At 36.9% G+C, this 18078-nt stretch overlaps 1 protein-coding gene across 3 annotated transcripts in view; it reads left to right on the top strand.

The window, feature by feature from the left end:
- The window catches only part of GABRA3 (gamma-aminobutyric acid type A receptor subunit alpha3), a 369596-nt gene that overhangs the window by 337719 nt on the left and 13799 nt on the right, over positions 1 to 18078 (top strand). For all 3 annotated transcript variants that reach the window (XM_016214085.2, XM_016214084.2, XM_016214086.2), the window contains exon 9: positions 45 to 256. In XM_016214085.2, the coding sequence (XP_016069571.1) occupies positions 45 to 256 (212 nt within the window). The remainder of the gene's footprint in view (positions 1 to 44; positions 257 to 18078) is intronic.

Below are 18078 nucleotides of genomic sequence, written 5' to 3'. Positions count from 1 at the left end.
ATGTCTTTGAGTGACAACTGGGTTCTTATCTTCTCTCTCCCCAGGTGTCACCACTGTTCTCACCATGACCACCCTGAGTATCAGTGCCAGAAACTCTTTACCTAAAGTGGCATACGCGACGGCCATGGATTGGTTCATAGCCGTCTGTTATGCCTTTGTATTTTCTGCGCTGATTGAATTTGCCACTGTCAACTACTTCACCAAGCGGAGTTGGGCTTGGGAAGGCAAGAAGGTGCCAGAGGCCCTGGAGATGAAGGTGAGATACAGTAAGGGTAGGGGCTGGGAAGCACTACCTGAGAGAACTGTATTGTAACCAGGAGTGGGCAGCCTGCAGCCTGTGGGGACTGGCCAAGGCTGTGTGCTATTCACTGGGGTCATCAATCCAGTTCTCAACTGGAGTGTTTCTTGGCGATGCGGAATGTTTGCTGGGGGCAAAGAGAAGAGGGTAGGTATCAGAGGGTTGATGTCTTTTGGTGAGGGACCAAACATAAATTTGATACTGCTAAACTCAGGGAGAACTCTTTGTTTTTAAAAAGTCAACTAGAAAAGTGGACTCTATTTTCAACCCAGAGAACAATCTCTAGGGCTACCTCTGCTGCTCAGTTTCCAGTATGTTCCCATTATAGTGAAACCAAAGTGATCATCATTCCTTCTGTGTATTTGCTTATTTTTCACTCTCTATCTGGAATGTTCTTTTTTCCCTGCCTGGTGAAGACCTACTCATTCTTCAAGACCCAGAGGAAATACTATTTTCTTCATAGAGCATTTCCAGAGTCATCAAGATAGCTTTAGCTTTTCTTGGGGTGGGAAGATTACTCTTAATATTAAAAGCATATTTATATTAGAGTTATTTGCCTCTCCCTATACTTAACTTCTTGAGGGCAGAAGCTTGTCTGAACCATCTTTGTAACTAGCCATAATCCTTGCACATCTGACTCATAGTAAAAACTGAACAAATGTTGGTTGGGTTGGTGGATGGATGAGAAGGAAGAAAAAGGGGAGAAAAAACCCACAATAAACAAACTGGAATTTGGTAGAAATAAAACAGTACAGTCAAATCAAGATTTTTGTCCTTGGCTCATTTAAGAGTTCAGACCTCTAGATCTAAATGAAGACTATCCAAAGACACTAAAAAAACCTGGCAGATGTGTTCACAGAACCATTCCAGTACTCTTTGAAGAATCATGGAGAAGAGAAAAGACCATGAAGGTTTTTTTCAAACTGGAGGAAAAAATATATATTCCATAAAATACAGATTGGTGAGTTGGCAAATTTTTTAAATAGATTTTAATGGTTTATTTAGATAGAATTTATTAACTCCTTGCTATAAATTATGAAGAAATAAGCATGTTTCTACTTCCTCCATCTACTCTAACATAGAATTTTTTTGGTCAGTTTTATTATTATACTTAGTCTAGTTGTTACCTTTGTGTCCTTAAAATATTTACCCATCTAATACTTGATTTATCAGCTATGAACAGGGTCTGTTGACCCCTCACTCACTACAAGATATAAAAAATTAGCATACTTATCCTAGCTTTTACCTCATCTTTCTACCAGTCCCTGTCATGTCTCAAATTTGGTTTATTTTACTACCATTTCTGAATTGTCAAGTTTTATATAACTTACATGCTATTATGCAGCCATAATTCTTATAGTTGATTAGTCATAGTTCTACATTTAAATGAACTATCTTCTCAAAATTGTCCTTTTATTTCATTTTACCATTCATTGTTTAGGCTAACCTCTAGAAGTTTCTTTAAGAAGGGCTCATGGGAACCATATTTCCCACTATTTTGCATGTGTAAAACCATCTGTCAATTATGTGTATAACTTGAATTATAGTTGGGCTGTTTTATAATTCATGGGTCACATTCTCTTTCTCTGATGTCCATGTACACATTGAATGTTGTTATGAAGAAATTTAAAACCAACCTGAGAATCTTGCACATAATAAGGGACTTGATTTTATGCCCTAGCCAATATGCATGTTTCCTTTACTTACAAATTTCATTTACTTGACAATGAATTCATCTGTATGAATTTTTCCCAGGACAGCATATTAACCTTTAAGCCAACAGATTTACAGCTATCTTTGTTTGAGGAAAGCTTTCCTAAAACATATCTTTGTTCTGTTTTCTTCCTAGAAGCACAAATTATATATATCATAGGAATTTGTCTTTTATATCTATCATTTTCCCTAATAAATTTTAACTGTTATTTTCCACTTCATTTTGCTCATTTTTCTCAAGCGTGTCATTCATATCTCTGACCAATTTTCACCACTGTCTATTTCACCTTGATTCTATGATATTATTATTTTTCTTTTATTTATTTTTAATTTTTTAATATTCAATATTATTTTATTAGTTTCATGTGTACAGCACAGCAGTTAGACAATCATATACTTTACAAAGCATTCCACCAGTAATTCCAGGACCCACATGGCACCATACATAGTTATTGCAATATTATTGACTATATTTCCTATACTGTACTTTACATCCTTGTGACTATTCTCATCTACCTATCTGTACTTCTCAATGCCTTCACCTTTTTCACCCAGTCTCTCAACACCTAGCCCACCTGGCAACCCTCAATCTGTTCTCTGTTCTCTGTATCTGAGTCTGTTTTGTTTGTTCATTTATTTTGTTCTTTAGATTACAAAAATAAGTGAAATCATACAACATTTGTCTTTCTCCGACTTACTTATTTCACTGGGCATAACACCCTCTAGGTCCATCCATGCTGCCACAAATGGTAAGATTTCATTCTTTTTTTATGGCCGAATAATAGTCCATTGTATATATGTACCACCATTCTTTATCCACTCGTCTATTGATGAGCACTTGGGTTGCTTCCATATCTTGGCTATTGTAAATAACGTTGCAATGAACATATGGGTGCATACATTCTTTCAAATTATTATTTCGGGTTTCTTTGGATAAATCCCTAGAAGTGAAATTGCTGGGTCATAGGCAATTCCATTTTTGGTTTTTAAAGGAAATTTCATACTGTTTTCCACAGTGGCTGCACTAATCTGCATTCCTACCAAGAGTGCCCTTTCCTTTACATCCTTGCCAACACTTATCATATGTGCATTTATTGATGGTAACCATTCTAACAGGTGTTAGGTGATATCTCATTGTGGTTTTCATTTGCATTTCTCTGACAATTGGTGATGTTGAGCATCTTTTCATTTGTCTCTTGGCCATCCATATGTCCTCTTTGGAAAAGTGTCTATTCAGTTGCTCTGCCCATTTTTTAATTGGGTTGTTTGTGTTTTAGGTATTGTGTTGTATGAGTTCCTTATAAATTTTGGATATTCACCCCTTAGCAGATGTCTCATTGGTGAATGTGTTCTCCCATTCAGTGGGTTGTCTTTTTGTTTTATTGATGGTTTCCTTTTCTGTGCCAAAACTTTTTAGTTTCATTATGTCCCATTTGTTTATTTTTCTTTTGTTTTCCTTGCCTGCGAAGATCTTTCAGAAAAAATATTGCCAAGAGAAATAGACATTTTACTGCCTATTTTTTTCTAGGAATTTTATGGTTTTGAGTCTTACATTTAAGTCTTAATGCATTTTGTGATTATTATTGTATATGGTGTAAAAAGGTGTTCTAGTTTCATTTTAGGCATGTACCTGTCCAATTTTCCCAGCACCATTTATTAAATAGGCTCTCTTTACCCCATTGTATGCTCTTGCCTCCTTTGTCAAATAATAATTGATGATAAAGGTGTGGGTTTATTTCTGGGCTCTCTATACTGCTGCATTGGTCTGCATGTTGGTTTTTATGCCAATACTATACTGTTTTGATTACTATAGCCTTGTAGCATAGTTTGATATCAAGAAGTGTGATACCTCCAACTTTGTTCTTTCTCAACATTGTTGTGGCTATTTGGGGTCTTTTGTGGTTCCATATGAGGTTTTGGATTATTTATTCTTGTTCTTTGAAATAATCCATTGGTATTTTGATAAGAAATGCATTGAATCTTTAGATTTCTCTAAGTAGTATGGGCATTTTAATGATGTTAATTCATCCTATCCGTGAGTATAGTGTGTGCTTCTATTTAACTGTATTTTCTTCAGTTTCTTTCTTCCATGTCTCATAATTTTCTGAATACAAGTCTTTTACTGCCTTCATTAAATTTCTTCCTAAGTATTTTATATTTTTATGCAATTGTATTGAGATTGTTTTTCTAGTTTCCATTTCTTATAGTTCATTATCGGTATGTAAAAATACAATCATTTTCTAAATATTTATTTTGTGTCTTGCTACTTTACTGAATTCATTTATCAGTTCTTGTAGTTTTCTGGTGGAATCTTTAGGGTTCTCTGAATATGCTATCATGTCATCTGCAAATAATAACAATATTACTTCCTCCTTTCCAATTTGAATACCTTCTATTTCTTCTTCTTGTCTGATTGCTGTGGCTAGGACTTCCAGTATTATGTTAAATAAGAGTAGTGAAAGTGGCCATCCCTGTCTTGTTCTTAACCTTAAGGAAAATGCTTTTAGTTTTTCTCCATTAAGTATGATGTTAACTGTGGTTTGTCATATATGACCTTTATTATGTTGATGTATGAGCCCTCTATTCCTACTTTGCTAAGAGTTTTTATCATAAATGGGTGTGGGATTTTGTCAATGGTTTTTCTGTATCTATTGATATGATCATATGATTTTTATCCTTCATTTTGTTTATATGGTGTATCACATTAATTGATTTGTGGCTATTGTACCAAACTTGCTTCTCAGAAATAAATCCCACTTGATCATGGTGTGTGATCTTTTCAATGTATTGCTGGATTTGGTTTGCTAATATTTTGTTAAGGATTTTTACATATCTATTCATCAGAGGTATTTGCCTATAATTTTCCCTCTTTGTATTGTCTTTTTCTGGTTTTGGGTTAAGATAATGCTGGCCTTGTAAAATGACCTTGGGAGACTTCCCTACTCTTGAATTTTCTGGAATAGTTTGAGAAGGATAGGTGTTAGTTCTCTGAATGTTTGGTAAAATTCACCAGTGAACCTTCTGGTCCAGGGCTTTTGTTTGTTGAGTTTTGGGGTTTTTGTTTTGTTTCTTTTTTTTCCCACAACTTTGATTTCATTAGTTGTAATCAGTCTGTTCAGATTTTCTTTCTTCTTGATTCAGTTTTGGAAGATTTTATGTTTCTAAGAATTTATGCATTTCTTCCAGATTGTCCAAATTGTTGGCATATAGTTGTCTGTCATATTTTCTTATAATGCTTTGTATTTCAGTGATATCTGTTGTTACTTCTCCTCTTTCATTTGTAATTTTACTTCTCTGAGTCCTCTCATTCTTTTTCTTAATGTGTCTGCTTAAAGGTTTGTCAATTTTGTTTATCTTTTCAAAGAACTAGCTCTTGGTTTCATTGATCTTTTGTATTGTTTTTTAGACTCCATTACATTTATTTCTGCTTTGATCTTTATTATTTCCTTTCTTCTACTCATTTTGGGCTTTGTTGTTCTTTTTCTGTTCCTTTAGTTATATCATTTGAGATTTTTCTTATTTCTTGAGATAGGCCTGTAATGCTGTGAATTTCCCTCTAAGACTGTTTTCACTATGTCCCATAGATTTTGGTTGTTGTGTTGTGATTTTCATTTGTTTCAACATATCTTTTGATTTCTTTCTTGATCTCACTGTTAACTCATTCATTCTATAGTATCATATTATATAGCCTTCCTATATTTGTGAGTTTTTCATTTTTTTTTCTTGTAATCGATTTATAGTTTCATTCCACTGCGGTCAGAGAAGATGCTTAATATGATTTCAGTCTTCTTAAATTTATTGAGACTGCCCTGTCCAGGTGACTTGGTTGGTTGAAGCATCGTTCCATGAACCAAAAAGTTTGTGGCTTTGATTCCCAGTCATGGCACATACCTAGGTTGCAGGTTCAGTCCTCAGTCAGGGCACGTACAGAGGGCAGCCAACCAATGTTTCTCTCTCACATTGATGCTTCTCTCTCTTTCTCTCTCTTGCCCCTCTTCCTCTCTTTCTAAAAAAAAATATTGAGACATGTTTTGTGTCCTCACACATGGTCTGTTTTAGAAAATATTCCATGTCAACTTAAAAAGAGTGTATAGGTGGGGCAAAAATAGGTTTACAGTGGTGAATATGCAAAACACAGAGTTTATTCTTTTATTTTTATTTATCAATTATTGTATTAGTTTCCATACAAACAACTTTAAACCTCCTTTCCCCCACCCTATATATTCTGCTACTTTAGGATGAAATGCTATGAAGATAGCAATTAAATCTATTTCCTATAGTGCAGTATTTTCAAACTATTTCATCTCATGGCACACATAAACTAATTACTAAAATCTGTAGCACACCAAAAAATATGTTATATTTGAGATATACTGATCTGACAAAAAACAATGGTATAATTTTGACTAATTTACAAAAAAAAGAAAATAATAGTAATTACCTACACTTTTTGCTCTAAAGTGACTTTTAAAAAAAATCAGGTGCTTATACTTGTATATAAGTATTTTTGGTACCAAGAATTAACCAATCAGATGCAACCTTATTATGTTACATGACCAATAAGATATAACTCTATTATATGACCTATATATTTATGTTTCAAGACAGGGCATTCACAATGAATGGCTATTGTTGTATTGGCTGTTGTCATTTTTTTTTATTTGACAATCTAATGGAAAATAGTTCAATGCCCCTGACTAAATAGTCAGGAATTGCATGTTTTAAAAAGCCTTGCAGCATGCTTGTTGAAAATAGCTGCTCTATTGTGTCATTTAAGTGTGCTGTTTTCTTATTGACTTTCTGTCTGGAGGATCTATCTATTGATGTTGATGTAGTGTTAAAATGCCCTACTATGACTGTATTACTGTCAATCTCTCCTTTTATGTCCACCAAGATTTGCTTTATATATTTAGTTGCTCTCATGTTGGGTGCTTAAATGTTTACAAGGGCTATATCCTCTTGTTGAATTGATCCCTTTATCCATTATGTAATGTCCTTCTTTTTTTAAATTGTTGGCTTTGTTTTAAAATCTGTTTGTGTGATATAAGTATTGCTATCCCAGATTTTTTTTTTTTTTCATTTCCATTTGTATGAAATATCTTTTTTCCATCCCTTTTTTTCAGTCTGTATGTCTTTTTTGTTCTGGGTTGGGCTCTTGTAAACAGCATATACATGGGTCTTGTTTTCTTATCCATTCAGCTACCCTGTGTCTTTTGATTGGAGTATTTAAGTGATTTGCATTTTAAGTGATTATTTTTAGATACATATCTATTGCTATTTCATTCCTTATAACTATGTTCCTCCCTTTTCTTCTTAAAGGAGTCCTTTTAACACATATCTTGTAATACTGGTTTCGTGGTAATGAACTCATTAAGCATTTTCTTGTCTGGGAAGCTCTTTATTTCTCCTTCACTTTTAAATGGTAACCTTGCTGTGTAGAGTAGTCTTGATTGTTGGCCCTTGCTTTATAACACTTTGAATATTTCATGCCAATCCCTTCTGATCAGCAAAGCTTTTATTGAGAAATCAGCTGACAGTCTTATGTCAGCTCACTTGTAGGAAACTAACTATCTTTCTCTTGCTGCTTTTAGGATTCTTTCTTTGTCTTTAACTTTTGCCATTTTGATTCTGATGTGTCTTGGTATGGGTATCTTTGAGTTCATCTTGTTTGGAACCCTCTGTACTTCCAGGACTAGTACATCTTTTTCCTTCACAAAATTAGGAAAGTTTTCAGTCACTATTTTTTTCAAATAGGTTCTCAATTTCTTGCTATCTCACTTCTTCTGGTAGCCTTATGATGTGAATGTTGTTACCCTTCATGTTGTCCCATAGGTCTCTTAGATTATCTTCATTGTTTCATTTTTTTATCTTTTTGCTGCTCTTATTGGGTGTTCTCTGCTACTTCATCTTCCAAATCACTGATTCGAACCTCTGCTTCATCTGACTACTGTTGGTTCCTTCTAGTGTATTCTTCATTTCAGATATTGTTTTCTTCATTTCTGACTGTTTTTTTTTTTTATAGTTTCTATGTCCTCTTTTATGCTGAATATCTTTTTTGAGTTCTCACAGTTCATCCATTCATTCCCTAAGTTCCTTGAGCATCCTTGAAAGCATTGTTTTGAACTGTATATCTTGTAGGTTGCTTGCCTTCATTTAATTTAGTTCTTTTTTGAGAGATTTCTCGTCTTCTTTCATTTGGGGCATGTTTCTTTTTATCCCCATTTTGACTACTGCTCTGTATTTATCTCTGTGTATTTGGTAGATCTGCTATGTCTCCAAGTCATGTTTGATGGACTTATATAGTAGGTGTCTTGTGTGGCTCAGTGGCACAGTCTCCCTTATCGTCTGAGCAAGGTGTTCCAGGAATGTCCCTTGCATGAGTTATGTGAGCCCTACTGTTGTAATTAAGTCTTGATTGCTGTTGGTCCATCCATGCATGGGGTGGACCCTCAGGCTGGCTGACTATGAGGATTGACCCTGACCATATTGTACGAGCTTCTGTGTGGGTGCTGAACACACGAAGTGGAATTTGCCCCAGCAGGATCTAATGCCTACCGAGATTTCCCTTTGGACATGCTACTTGTGAAACTAATTGGGTCCTACTCTGATGTGTTCTGAAGCCCATCACCAGGTGTGCTGCTTCTGGAGTGTCTTGGGAGGGAATTTGGTGCAGGTCAATATCAGATGCTGCCTGTGACTGTCCCTGCGTTACCTGTTTAGAGCTACAACGTGATCCATAGTTTCTAGCTGCCTCTGCAGGACTTGGGTGATCATGGGAAGGGACAAGGTGTACACCAAGGCAGGCTGCCACCAGCACTGAGTTCAGCAGCAGGTCAGCAAAAGGCCCGAGTCACCCAGAGATGCCCTCCATCTACCTCCTCCTGTCAGCTGCCTGTTAGGCTCAGTCACTGAAAGAGCCTCAGACTGTACTCAAGTTGCATGAGGTAGGCTCTTAGTATAAGTCATCGGGTAGGGGTGAGTGGTGTTCCCCAGATGGATACAGATTCAAACTTGGTGCCAGCGATAGTTCTGAAGCCACTCAGCAAAAGTCCCAGGGCACACCAAGGCCAGTTCCCACCACCAGGTGCCTACAGATTTTGGTTGTGAAGAGTAGTCTCAGGGAGTTGTTTGGGGGAGCCCAGCAGACCTTAGCAGGCCCAGATATACCTAGATTTGGCCGTGTGAAGGGAAGGCTCTGCACAGGTCAGGCATGAAAGTGAAAAATTGCCCCCACCTTAGATCGACACAACTCAGTCTGTCCCAGATTCTGCCTGCACCTCCTGGAAAGCCAAAGTTTGGCAGGGTGGGGCCATAGGTAGTCGGGATTGTGGGGCTAGTGGTTATCCAGTGATGGGGAGTGGCACTAGTCAGGTTTGAAGGAAGGTATGGGGAATGGCCCTTGCCCCAGAGCCACATAACTCAGTCTGTGACATCCCATGGCTCTACCCAGACCTCTATACCCTGGGCCCATGCAGCTGACTTTTTTGCAAGGTGAGAGATTGCATGGCAAATGACAGAGTGTCAGGAAGGTGTGACTTTTTCATTCTCCCAGGCTGATACCATATAGAGGGAGAGTGGTCAACCCAAGATTGCATCTGTGGGGTGGGGGAGAGGGACTCAGCACAGGGACTCTGGTGTTGTCCCTTGAGCCTTCTCCCCAGAGCCACACAACTCAGTCCTTCCTTACAGGACTCTGGTCTGCTTGAGAGCCACCCTCCCTCTGCTAGAACCCATAGTAACTGGCTAGAATGAGATTTTGTGCACTAACCCTTTAAAAAGGCACCTGAGCTTCTAGAAAACTCTTGTCTCTCCCAGGGGGACAGAATCCCTGCTGATTTTCACAGCCAGGTGTTATGTGGGCTTTTCTTCCTGGCTCTGTTGCTCTGGGCTGGTGAGCTTTGCTTGGGGTTGAGAGACCACATTCCTTAAGGGAAACCTTTACAGCTGAGGTACCCCTCCACATTCTTAGCTGCCTCATGTGGGTGCAGGGGCAATCTATTTTGTGTTTCCATGCTTCCTACCAGTCTTAATGTGGCTTTTTCTGTAAATCCTTAGTTATAAGACTTATGTTCAGCTAGTTTTCAGTTGGTTATTCAGGTTGATTGTTCTATATTTTAGTTGTAATTCTAGTTTGGTCCTGGGAAGAAGGGGGTGTAACTTCCACCTACTCTGAAGCCATCTTTGATTCTCAACAGTATTATTTTTTCCCTGTGTTAATTTTATGATCTCTGTTGACTTATTTTTACATGTTCTATGTTTGTTTTGTGTCTGGTTCCACAATTCTTTATTGGTCCTCTTTCCTTCTTTTTGCAACATATTTTGCATCAGTAACCATATTGGTTATTTTCAATTATTACTTGAAATTTCATTATAAGAGTTCTTTACCAACCCTACCATTTGTGAAAGTATCTTTTTGGAGAGAGACTGAGAGAGTGAGCAGGATAATAGTAAGTAGTTGAGAGTGAATACTTAAGAGTGAGTAATTTGAGCACCATCTGTTGTCTATATAAATTCTTATGAGTATTCCTCCTTGTAGTTTTGATTCTGCTTCTAATTAGCAAAAAGTTTCCCTTGCTCAAAGGAAATCCCTTTATGTATGGTGCAGTGGTGTGTGTTTGTGAGTGAGTAGGTAATATTATATCTTTTAATTTTTTCAGTCTCTACCTTCTATGCCATTATGTGGTGATCAAACTGTGTTTCAAGATGTTCTCACTACAAGCTTGTTTTTACTACCAGCCTAATAATTGGTTTGTTTTAAAACAGGTGTCATTTGTTTTCTCACTCCACTCATGCCACCAACCTTCTAGGTCTTTATTATTGTCCTAAAATGCAGAACAGCAGTCATCCTCGGTGTCTTTGTCACTCAGATCCAAATTTTACTGCATTTGAGAGCCTTTACTTTTTGGAATCAGGGTTAAAAATGCTCCCAAGTTTCATCAAAGATGGAGTTTTGGTTTCTATTTCTCATTTCCTTACAATTTTTGGTTAGTTCCTGAGAGGAGAAGAAAGTAAAGCTGTCTTTACTCTGACATATTAAACTGATAGGCCCCTAGAATGTATTATTAAACAGATGTTTTAAGATCGATTAGCACTGATAACCGATATCTGACCTTAGTTCACTAAGAAGAAATTTTGCCAAACTAACCTTATGAAATTTTATCAAAAAAATCTTAGACTGGTGTACCAGGAAATATCACAGACTTTACTAAGACATCTGAATAACTTTTTAAATTATGCTTTCACGAAGAAGAAATGCAGTTGAAAAAAATATTACAATTAAGCTGATGTAGTTGGTTGACCAATTGAAGCGAAATATAATTGACTGATGAGTGGACATTGACTTGAATGGACATCCCTGTGTTAATCCACAGGGCTTTATCTTTGATTGATCTTTCACTCTTAAATGTTGTCATCAATGACACAAATAAAGACATATAAAGTATCAGATACAAATTTGTAGGTTGACATTAGTGAATGTTGGTTGGAGTGCAGTATATTCTGAATTATGAATCAAAAAGAATTCCTAAAGTTTGAGAGAACAAACTCAAATCAAAAGATTAACATTTGCCAAATCGAATTTTTACACACAGATACAAAAATAGTTCTGGAATAGAAAAGATTAGCAACAATTATACATTATAAATAAGATCTTGGGCTATAAGAGAAAACAAATTTAATGTAAGCTTACTATGTGGTGCAACCCTCAAAAAGCCAAATTTGATTTGAACTTGAGTTAAGAATTACTTAGAGCAAGTGAGACATTAAGCCTTTTTTATTCTGTGCTAGTTGGGCCATGTTTAAAGTATACTGTTCCAGTTTGGTTTTTACTACAATGGAGGAGGGACAAATGCCTCAAGAGGATGATTGCTAATTTCAGACATCTGAAAGGCTGTCACAGATGTCTTGTGAAAAGTATGGTAGACTTGTATTTTGTGGCCGGGCAGAAGTGCAGGGTGGTTTAAAGGCTGAGAGAGAACTAGAATAGATTATTAAGAGACCCTAGATGTCAAAAATGATGACCATTTCTCCAATTCCAAGAAAAGCTAAAAATGGGAAGAAAAAAAAACCCTCTTCTGCTCAATCAGAGAATGCATAAAAATAGATCTCTAATGTAATGGTAGTATACTTTGTCTACACTGCTACAGTGTGAAGAAACTAATAGTGAGAGCCACAGGAAAAAAAAAATGAAGTTCATTGAAAGTGAATATTTTGGAATTTAATCATAACTTATTTTAGTTTCTTTTTCTTCATTTAGAGAAACATATTAAACCTTATTTACTTCATAAAGCTAGAATGGGTGGCATAAACCTGTTTTAAAATAATATAAATGGTTTGAAACTCTATTTTCAATCTGTACTGTGATTAAGAATTAGATAAAATGTAAGAGAAAAGACTATAAAGGAAAGAAAAAGAAGGAATGGGTGGAAACAAAACCTCATTTTCAAATGAAGACAAAGGACTATCATATAATAGCATTCTGGAAGATAGATGAAATGTGGACTTCTGAGGATCAACTACATGTGTTTGCCACTGCTTCCTTTGAAGATCCCACTAAAATAAGAGTAAAGAAATAAAATAGGTATAAACCCACAATCACCGGGAGAACTGGAGAAAGGATTCCAGATAGACAAGATATTTTAATGCATTTTTTTAAAAGAATAAACATAGAAAGAGTGAATAAGAACTGATTTATCAAGCTGGAATAAGGTAGAGCCCCGGAGAAACTCTGAGGTGCAAGGTACAGAAGAGAATAAAGCACAAGAGTGCAACTAGGGAGATTGTTTAAAATCTCTACAGAGTAGTCAAGACCTCAGAGCCTGCCCAATGTGAAATATCTGCAGCCAGATACATAATTTCCGGAAGGACAGCAGAAATTTCTCTTCTTTCTGAAGAAGCTGAATGTTTCTAGAGAAAACAGCTATACATACTGACATTTGGGAGTGCCCCATAAAATGACTTGCTTCCAACTGATCATCTTAAATCATAGACTACCAATCAGCAAGCCCAGCTGAGGTACACTGAGCATACAGACATCTTTTTTGTTGCCAAATATTATTGAGACACCAAAGATTTCCAAAGTGAAGTTTGTAATGTGAAAGAGAAAAACAAAGATTAAAAGACAACACCACAAAATCAAAAACAAATCATACTGGAAAGAACAGAGAAAATGTAGGGAATTAAAGAGAATTTAAGAAAAACAAAACTAACTGATATCTTATATTTATAAGTATATCATATACACAAAACAGGAATAATATGCTAATATAAAAGGAAATCAGAGAATAAGGAAGAGCTCTTAAGAATTTATTGTATTCTGATTTTTTAACCCTCAGGTTACTAAGATAAATATATGTATATCCAACTTTTATTATTTTATGTATCCTTCTAGATAATATTAAGGCAATCCTGAGTGATTAGTATAGTCTGAACCTAGGTGTATTCTTTGGTCTTCCATGATCACTTGGCCTAGTAAAAAGCCAAGTGTCATGTAACTTCACGTCAGCCTTCACATTGAGCTTTTGAGAGTGGATACACTCTTTTGAGTTTTACCCCAGTATAGGGGAATGGAAATTCTCTGCCTCTCCAGATACCACATTTTTACTGTTAAGAGGACCAGAGATAACTAGTAATGCCACCAACCCTGCATTAGTTAGAGAGAGCACATCATGACTGTGTGGCAGAAGAGCCTCACAGTTCACTAAGGGCAGAGAACCCAGGCCTTATGTTAAAGTCACACACTTAGGAAGCCACACAGTTCATCTTCTAAGACAGAAACTGAGCACTCAGCAGCAAGCATTGTACTCTAATCTCTAATATCCTCCTGGGTCATTTTTTTGGTTTAAATCAAGCCTAAGGCAGGTGGACAGTAGCTGCAGATACATACTTTTTATAGAATTAAACCAAGTTTTATATTCTATAATGCAAACAGGTGCTGTTTCTAAATAACACTGTTTACATTCATGAAAAAGGAAAAGCTTTTTAAAAGAATTGCTAAAATAAAAATTTCAATATAGATGTAGGAAAATAAACTGAAGAATCAATTAAAGCAAACAAAATCACAGCAATCATTTCTGGAATGTCTGTGGAGGCAAAGCTAAACATTATATGTCCCCAGTACCCAGGAGCTGACACTGTAAAGAGGAAAGTAAGGTATATGTGCACATATATATAGAGTCCTGGCACGGGGCTAAGTGCTGAATGTCTGAGAGAAAACCAAAATGCTCCCTCTACATATTTTCTTTTTAATCTTAACTTGGCTGGAGTTTTTTGTTGTTGTTTTGTGTGTGTGGTATTTGTTTGTTTTGTGGAAACTGCTTCCTTAGCTGCCATTGCAAGTGGAAGCCACCCTTCCATTCCTTCTTTGCTGCTTCCAGGTCATTACCTATGCCTTTACATCAGGTAAAATGTTTTGTGCTTTAATGCTCACCCCATCTGGCTATCTCACTATTTTTCTTAATCATGTTACCAACATTATTGTTGCCATGCTCATTTCATATCTAGGATTTTTATAACTAGTTTATATTATTTGCAAACACTCCAAGTTCTGTCTTTGTTTTTCAATTTGATGACTTATCAACCATAAACTAGAACTGAGCCTGTGGCCAGTTCTGTCAAATGTGCTCTGAGTTGTCTGCCTTGCCAGGCGCTGCTATTGTTTCTACCACTAGGAAAGGTCTTTGCAAATGAACCAATCTGATTCCTCATAATACTTGTTCTAGTGTTTTCTTTTGTTTTTGAGGAAGTACATAAGAGTTAAGTCAGCCAGTGGCATTAGTATGTTTGGAAATGTCACCTGATATAAAAAAAACACACACACACAAAAACTTATGCTAGCCTGGCTGGTGTGGATCAGCTGTGGATATATTTTTAAAATATATTTTACAAAACCTAAACACAAAGGAGACTATAATTTGATGACTGAGCAAGGATGACATGGAGTGGAGCTCTGCAGAACACATGACCTCACATATCCACAAGAAGTTTATCATAAGGGTTTTCCTGTGTATGTTTTTGTTTTTTTTAAAGAAGCCTTTTGTTTGTTTAAATATGTTTTTATTGGTTTCAGAGAGTGGGAGAGGGAGAAAGAGATAGAAACATCAATGATGAGAGAGAATCATTGATCAGCTGCCTCCTGCCCGCCCCCTGCTGGAAATCAAGTCTGAAACCCAGGCATGTGCCCTGACCAGGAATCAAACTGCGATCTCCTGGATCAGAGGTTGATGCTCAATCTCTGACCCACGACGGCCTGGCTCCTTTGTGGTTATTTATCTTCACTCTTATCTTTATAGTCTGCTGTGCTTTTTTTCCAGACTTATCTTCCTACCCCTCACAAACTTTCCTTCACTTCTCTCAGGAAACACTGTTCACTGGAAAATTCACCATTCAGCTCCACCAGCTTCTTCACTGAATGACCCCTGCAACTAATTCCTCCCTTAACCCATTTCTCCGCTGAGACTTCCCTTCTACTGCCTTCCTGCTTGGCAGAAGCTATTCCTCTTCTCACTCCCATATTATGGAAGTATAGTTTACATCCCCTTAATCCCCAGTATTGCCTTTAGCCCATTATTCTTCCATTGCTTACACTAAAGATGTCTCCTCTGAAGCACCAGATCTTCACCTAGATTCTTATACATTAGGATTTCCTGTTTTCCCCTTGTTCCCTTGATAGTTCCCTTTGAGCTCAAATCACCATATCTCTCTAGTCTTGTTGGATTTAGCCTCTTAATTTTATTTCTCTGCTTTCATGCCATCTATCTATTCTCTGCCCAACCATTAGAATGATCATTTAAATTTGTAAATTAGAAAACTTTTCATCAAAACACTTTAATGGCTTCTCAGCACACTGAGACCACAATTCATAATCCTTACCATGGCTTTCAAAGGTTTACAGGATCTGGCCACCAGATTTATGATACATCTTACCATCCTTTTTTGCTTTCTCTTTTTAAATATATATATTATTAAATATACATATTATTGTTGACAGTATTATAGATAACCCCAGTTTTCCTGCCTTGACCCCTCTCCTCCCACCCGTGTTGTGTCCATGGGCAATGCATATCTGTATGTAAATTCTTTGGTTGATCTCTTTGTGTCTCCCCACCCTCTCCCCTCTGAAATTTGTTATTCTATTCTATGAATCCATGCCTCTGAACCTATTTTGTTCCTCAGTTTATTCTGTTCATTAGAGTCTACATATAAGTGAGATCATGTGATATTTCTCTTTCTCTGACTGGCTTATTTCACTTAGCATAATATTCACCAGGTCTATCCATGCTGCCTCAAAGGGTAAGCGATCCTTCTTTTTTACAGCTGCATAATATTCCACTATGTAAATGTTCACAGCTTTTTTATCCACTCATCTACTGGTGGACACTTGAGCTGTTTCCAGATCTTAGCTGTTATAAATAATGCTGCTATGAACATAGGGGTGCATATATTCTTTCTGATTGGTATTTTGGGATTCTTAGGATATATTCCCAGAACTGGGATCACTGAGTCAAATGGCAGACCCATTTTTCATTTTCTGAGGAAACTCCAAACTGTTTTCCATTGTAGCTGCACCAGTCTGCATTCCCACCAGCAGTGTACTAGGGTTCCCTTTTCCTATATCCTCGCCAGTCAGCCCTTGTTGTTTGATTTATTGATGGTAGCCATTCTGGTAGGGTGAGGTGATACTGCATTATCCTTTTAAATATATTTTTATTGATTTCAAAGACAGGAAGGGAGAGGGAGAGAAAGATAGAAACATCAATAATGAGAGTCATTGATCAGCTGCCTCTTGCATGCCCCCTGCTGGGGATTGAGCCTGCAACCCCAGCATGTACCCTAACTGGATCATAGGTCAATGCTCAATCTCTGAGCCACGCCAGCCATGCTCATTGTCCTTTTAATTTGCATCTCTCTGATGATTAATGACATCAAGCATTTTTTGGTATCTCTATTGGCCATCTGTACATCCTCTTTGGAGAAGTGTCTATTCTAGTCCTGTGCCCATTTTTTAATTTTAATTTTTAAAAATTCATCTTTATTGTTGAAAGTATTACAGATGTCCCCATTTTCCCCCCATTGATCCCCTCCACCCTGCATCCACAGCCCCCCAAGGCTGTCTACAGTCCTCACAAGGTCTGTGTTCATGGGTTATGCGTATATGCATATAAGTTTTTTGGGTTTTTTTAATATTTTTATTGATTTCACAGAGAAGGAAGGAGAGGGGGAGAGAGAGAGAAACATCAATGATGAGAGAGTCATCGATTGGCTTCAGCCCACAACCCGGGCATGTGCCCTGACTGGGAATCGAACCCCAATCACCTGGATCCTAGGTCGATGCTCAACCGCTGAGCCATGCCTGGCCGGGCTGCATATAAGTTTTTTGATTAATCTCTTCCCACCCACTCTTCCACCCCCACCCTCCCTCTGAGAGTCCTCCGTCTGTTCCATGCTTCTATGTCTCTGGATCTATTTTGTTCATCAGTTTATTTTGTTAATTATATTCTACATATGAGTGAGATCACGTGATACTTGTCTTTCTCTGACTAGCTTATTTACCTTCTTCCTTTTGTTGAGTTGTATGAGTTCTTTATATATTTAGGAAATTAATCCCTCATCAGATGTATTATCGGAAAATATGTTCTCCCATATAGTGAGTTCCCTTTTCATTTTGGTGATGTTTTCTTTTGCTGCGCAGAAACTTTTTAGTTTAACGTAGTCCCATTTGTTTATTTGTTTATTTTAGTTTGATGTCGTCCCATTTGTTTATTTTTCCTTTTTTCACTTGCAACAGGAGATGTACCCATGAAAATTCTGCTATGTGAGATCCCTGAGATTTTGCTACCTATGTTTTCTTCTAGGATTTTTATGGTTTTAAGACTTGCATTTAAGTCTTTTATCCATTCTGAGATTATTCTGGTGTATGGAGTAAGTTGGTCATCCAATTTTACTCTTTTGCATGTACCTGTCCAGGTTTCCAATACCATTTATTAAAGAAACTGTCTATTCTCCATTGTATGTTTTTGCTTCTCTTGTCATATATTAATTGACCATAATGCTGTGGATCAATTTCTGGG

Source organism: Miniopterus natalensis, chromosome X (genome assembly GCF_054644295.1).
Source record: "Miniopterus natalensis isolate mMinNat1 chromosome X, mMinNat1.hap1, whole genome shotgun sequence".
In the NCBI taxonomy this organism is placed as follows: Eukaryota; Metazoa; Chordata; class Mammalia; order Chiroptera; family Miniopteridae; genus Miniopterus; species Miniopterus natalensis.
The sequence above is the reverse complement of the archived record's forward strand: the minus strand, read 5'-3'. Positions and strand labels throughout refer to the sequence as shown.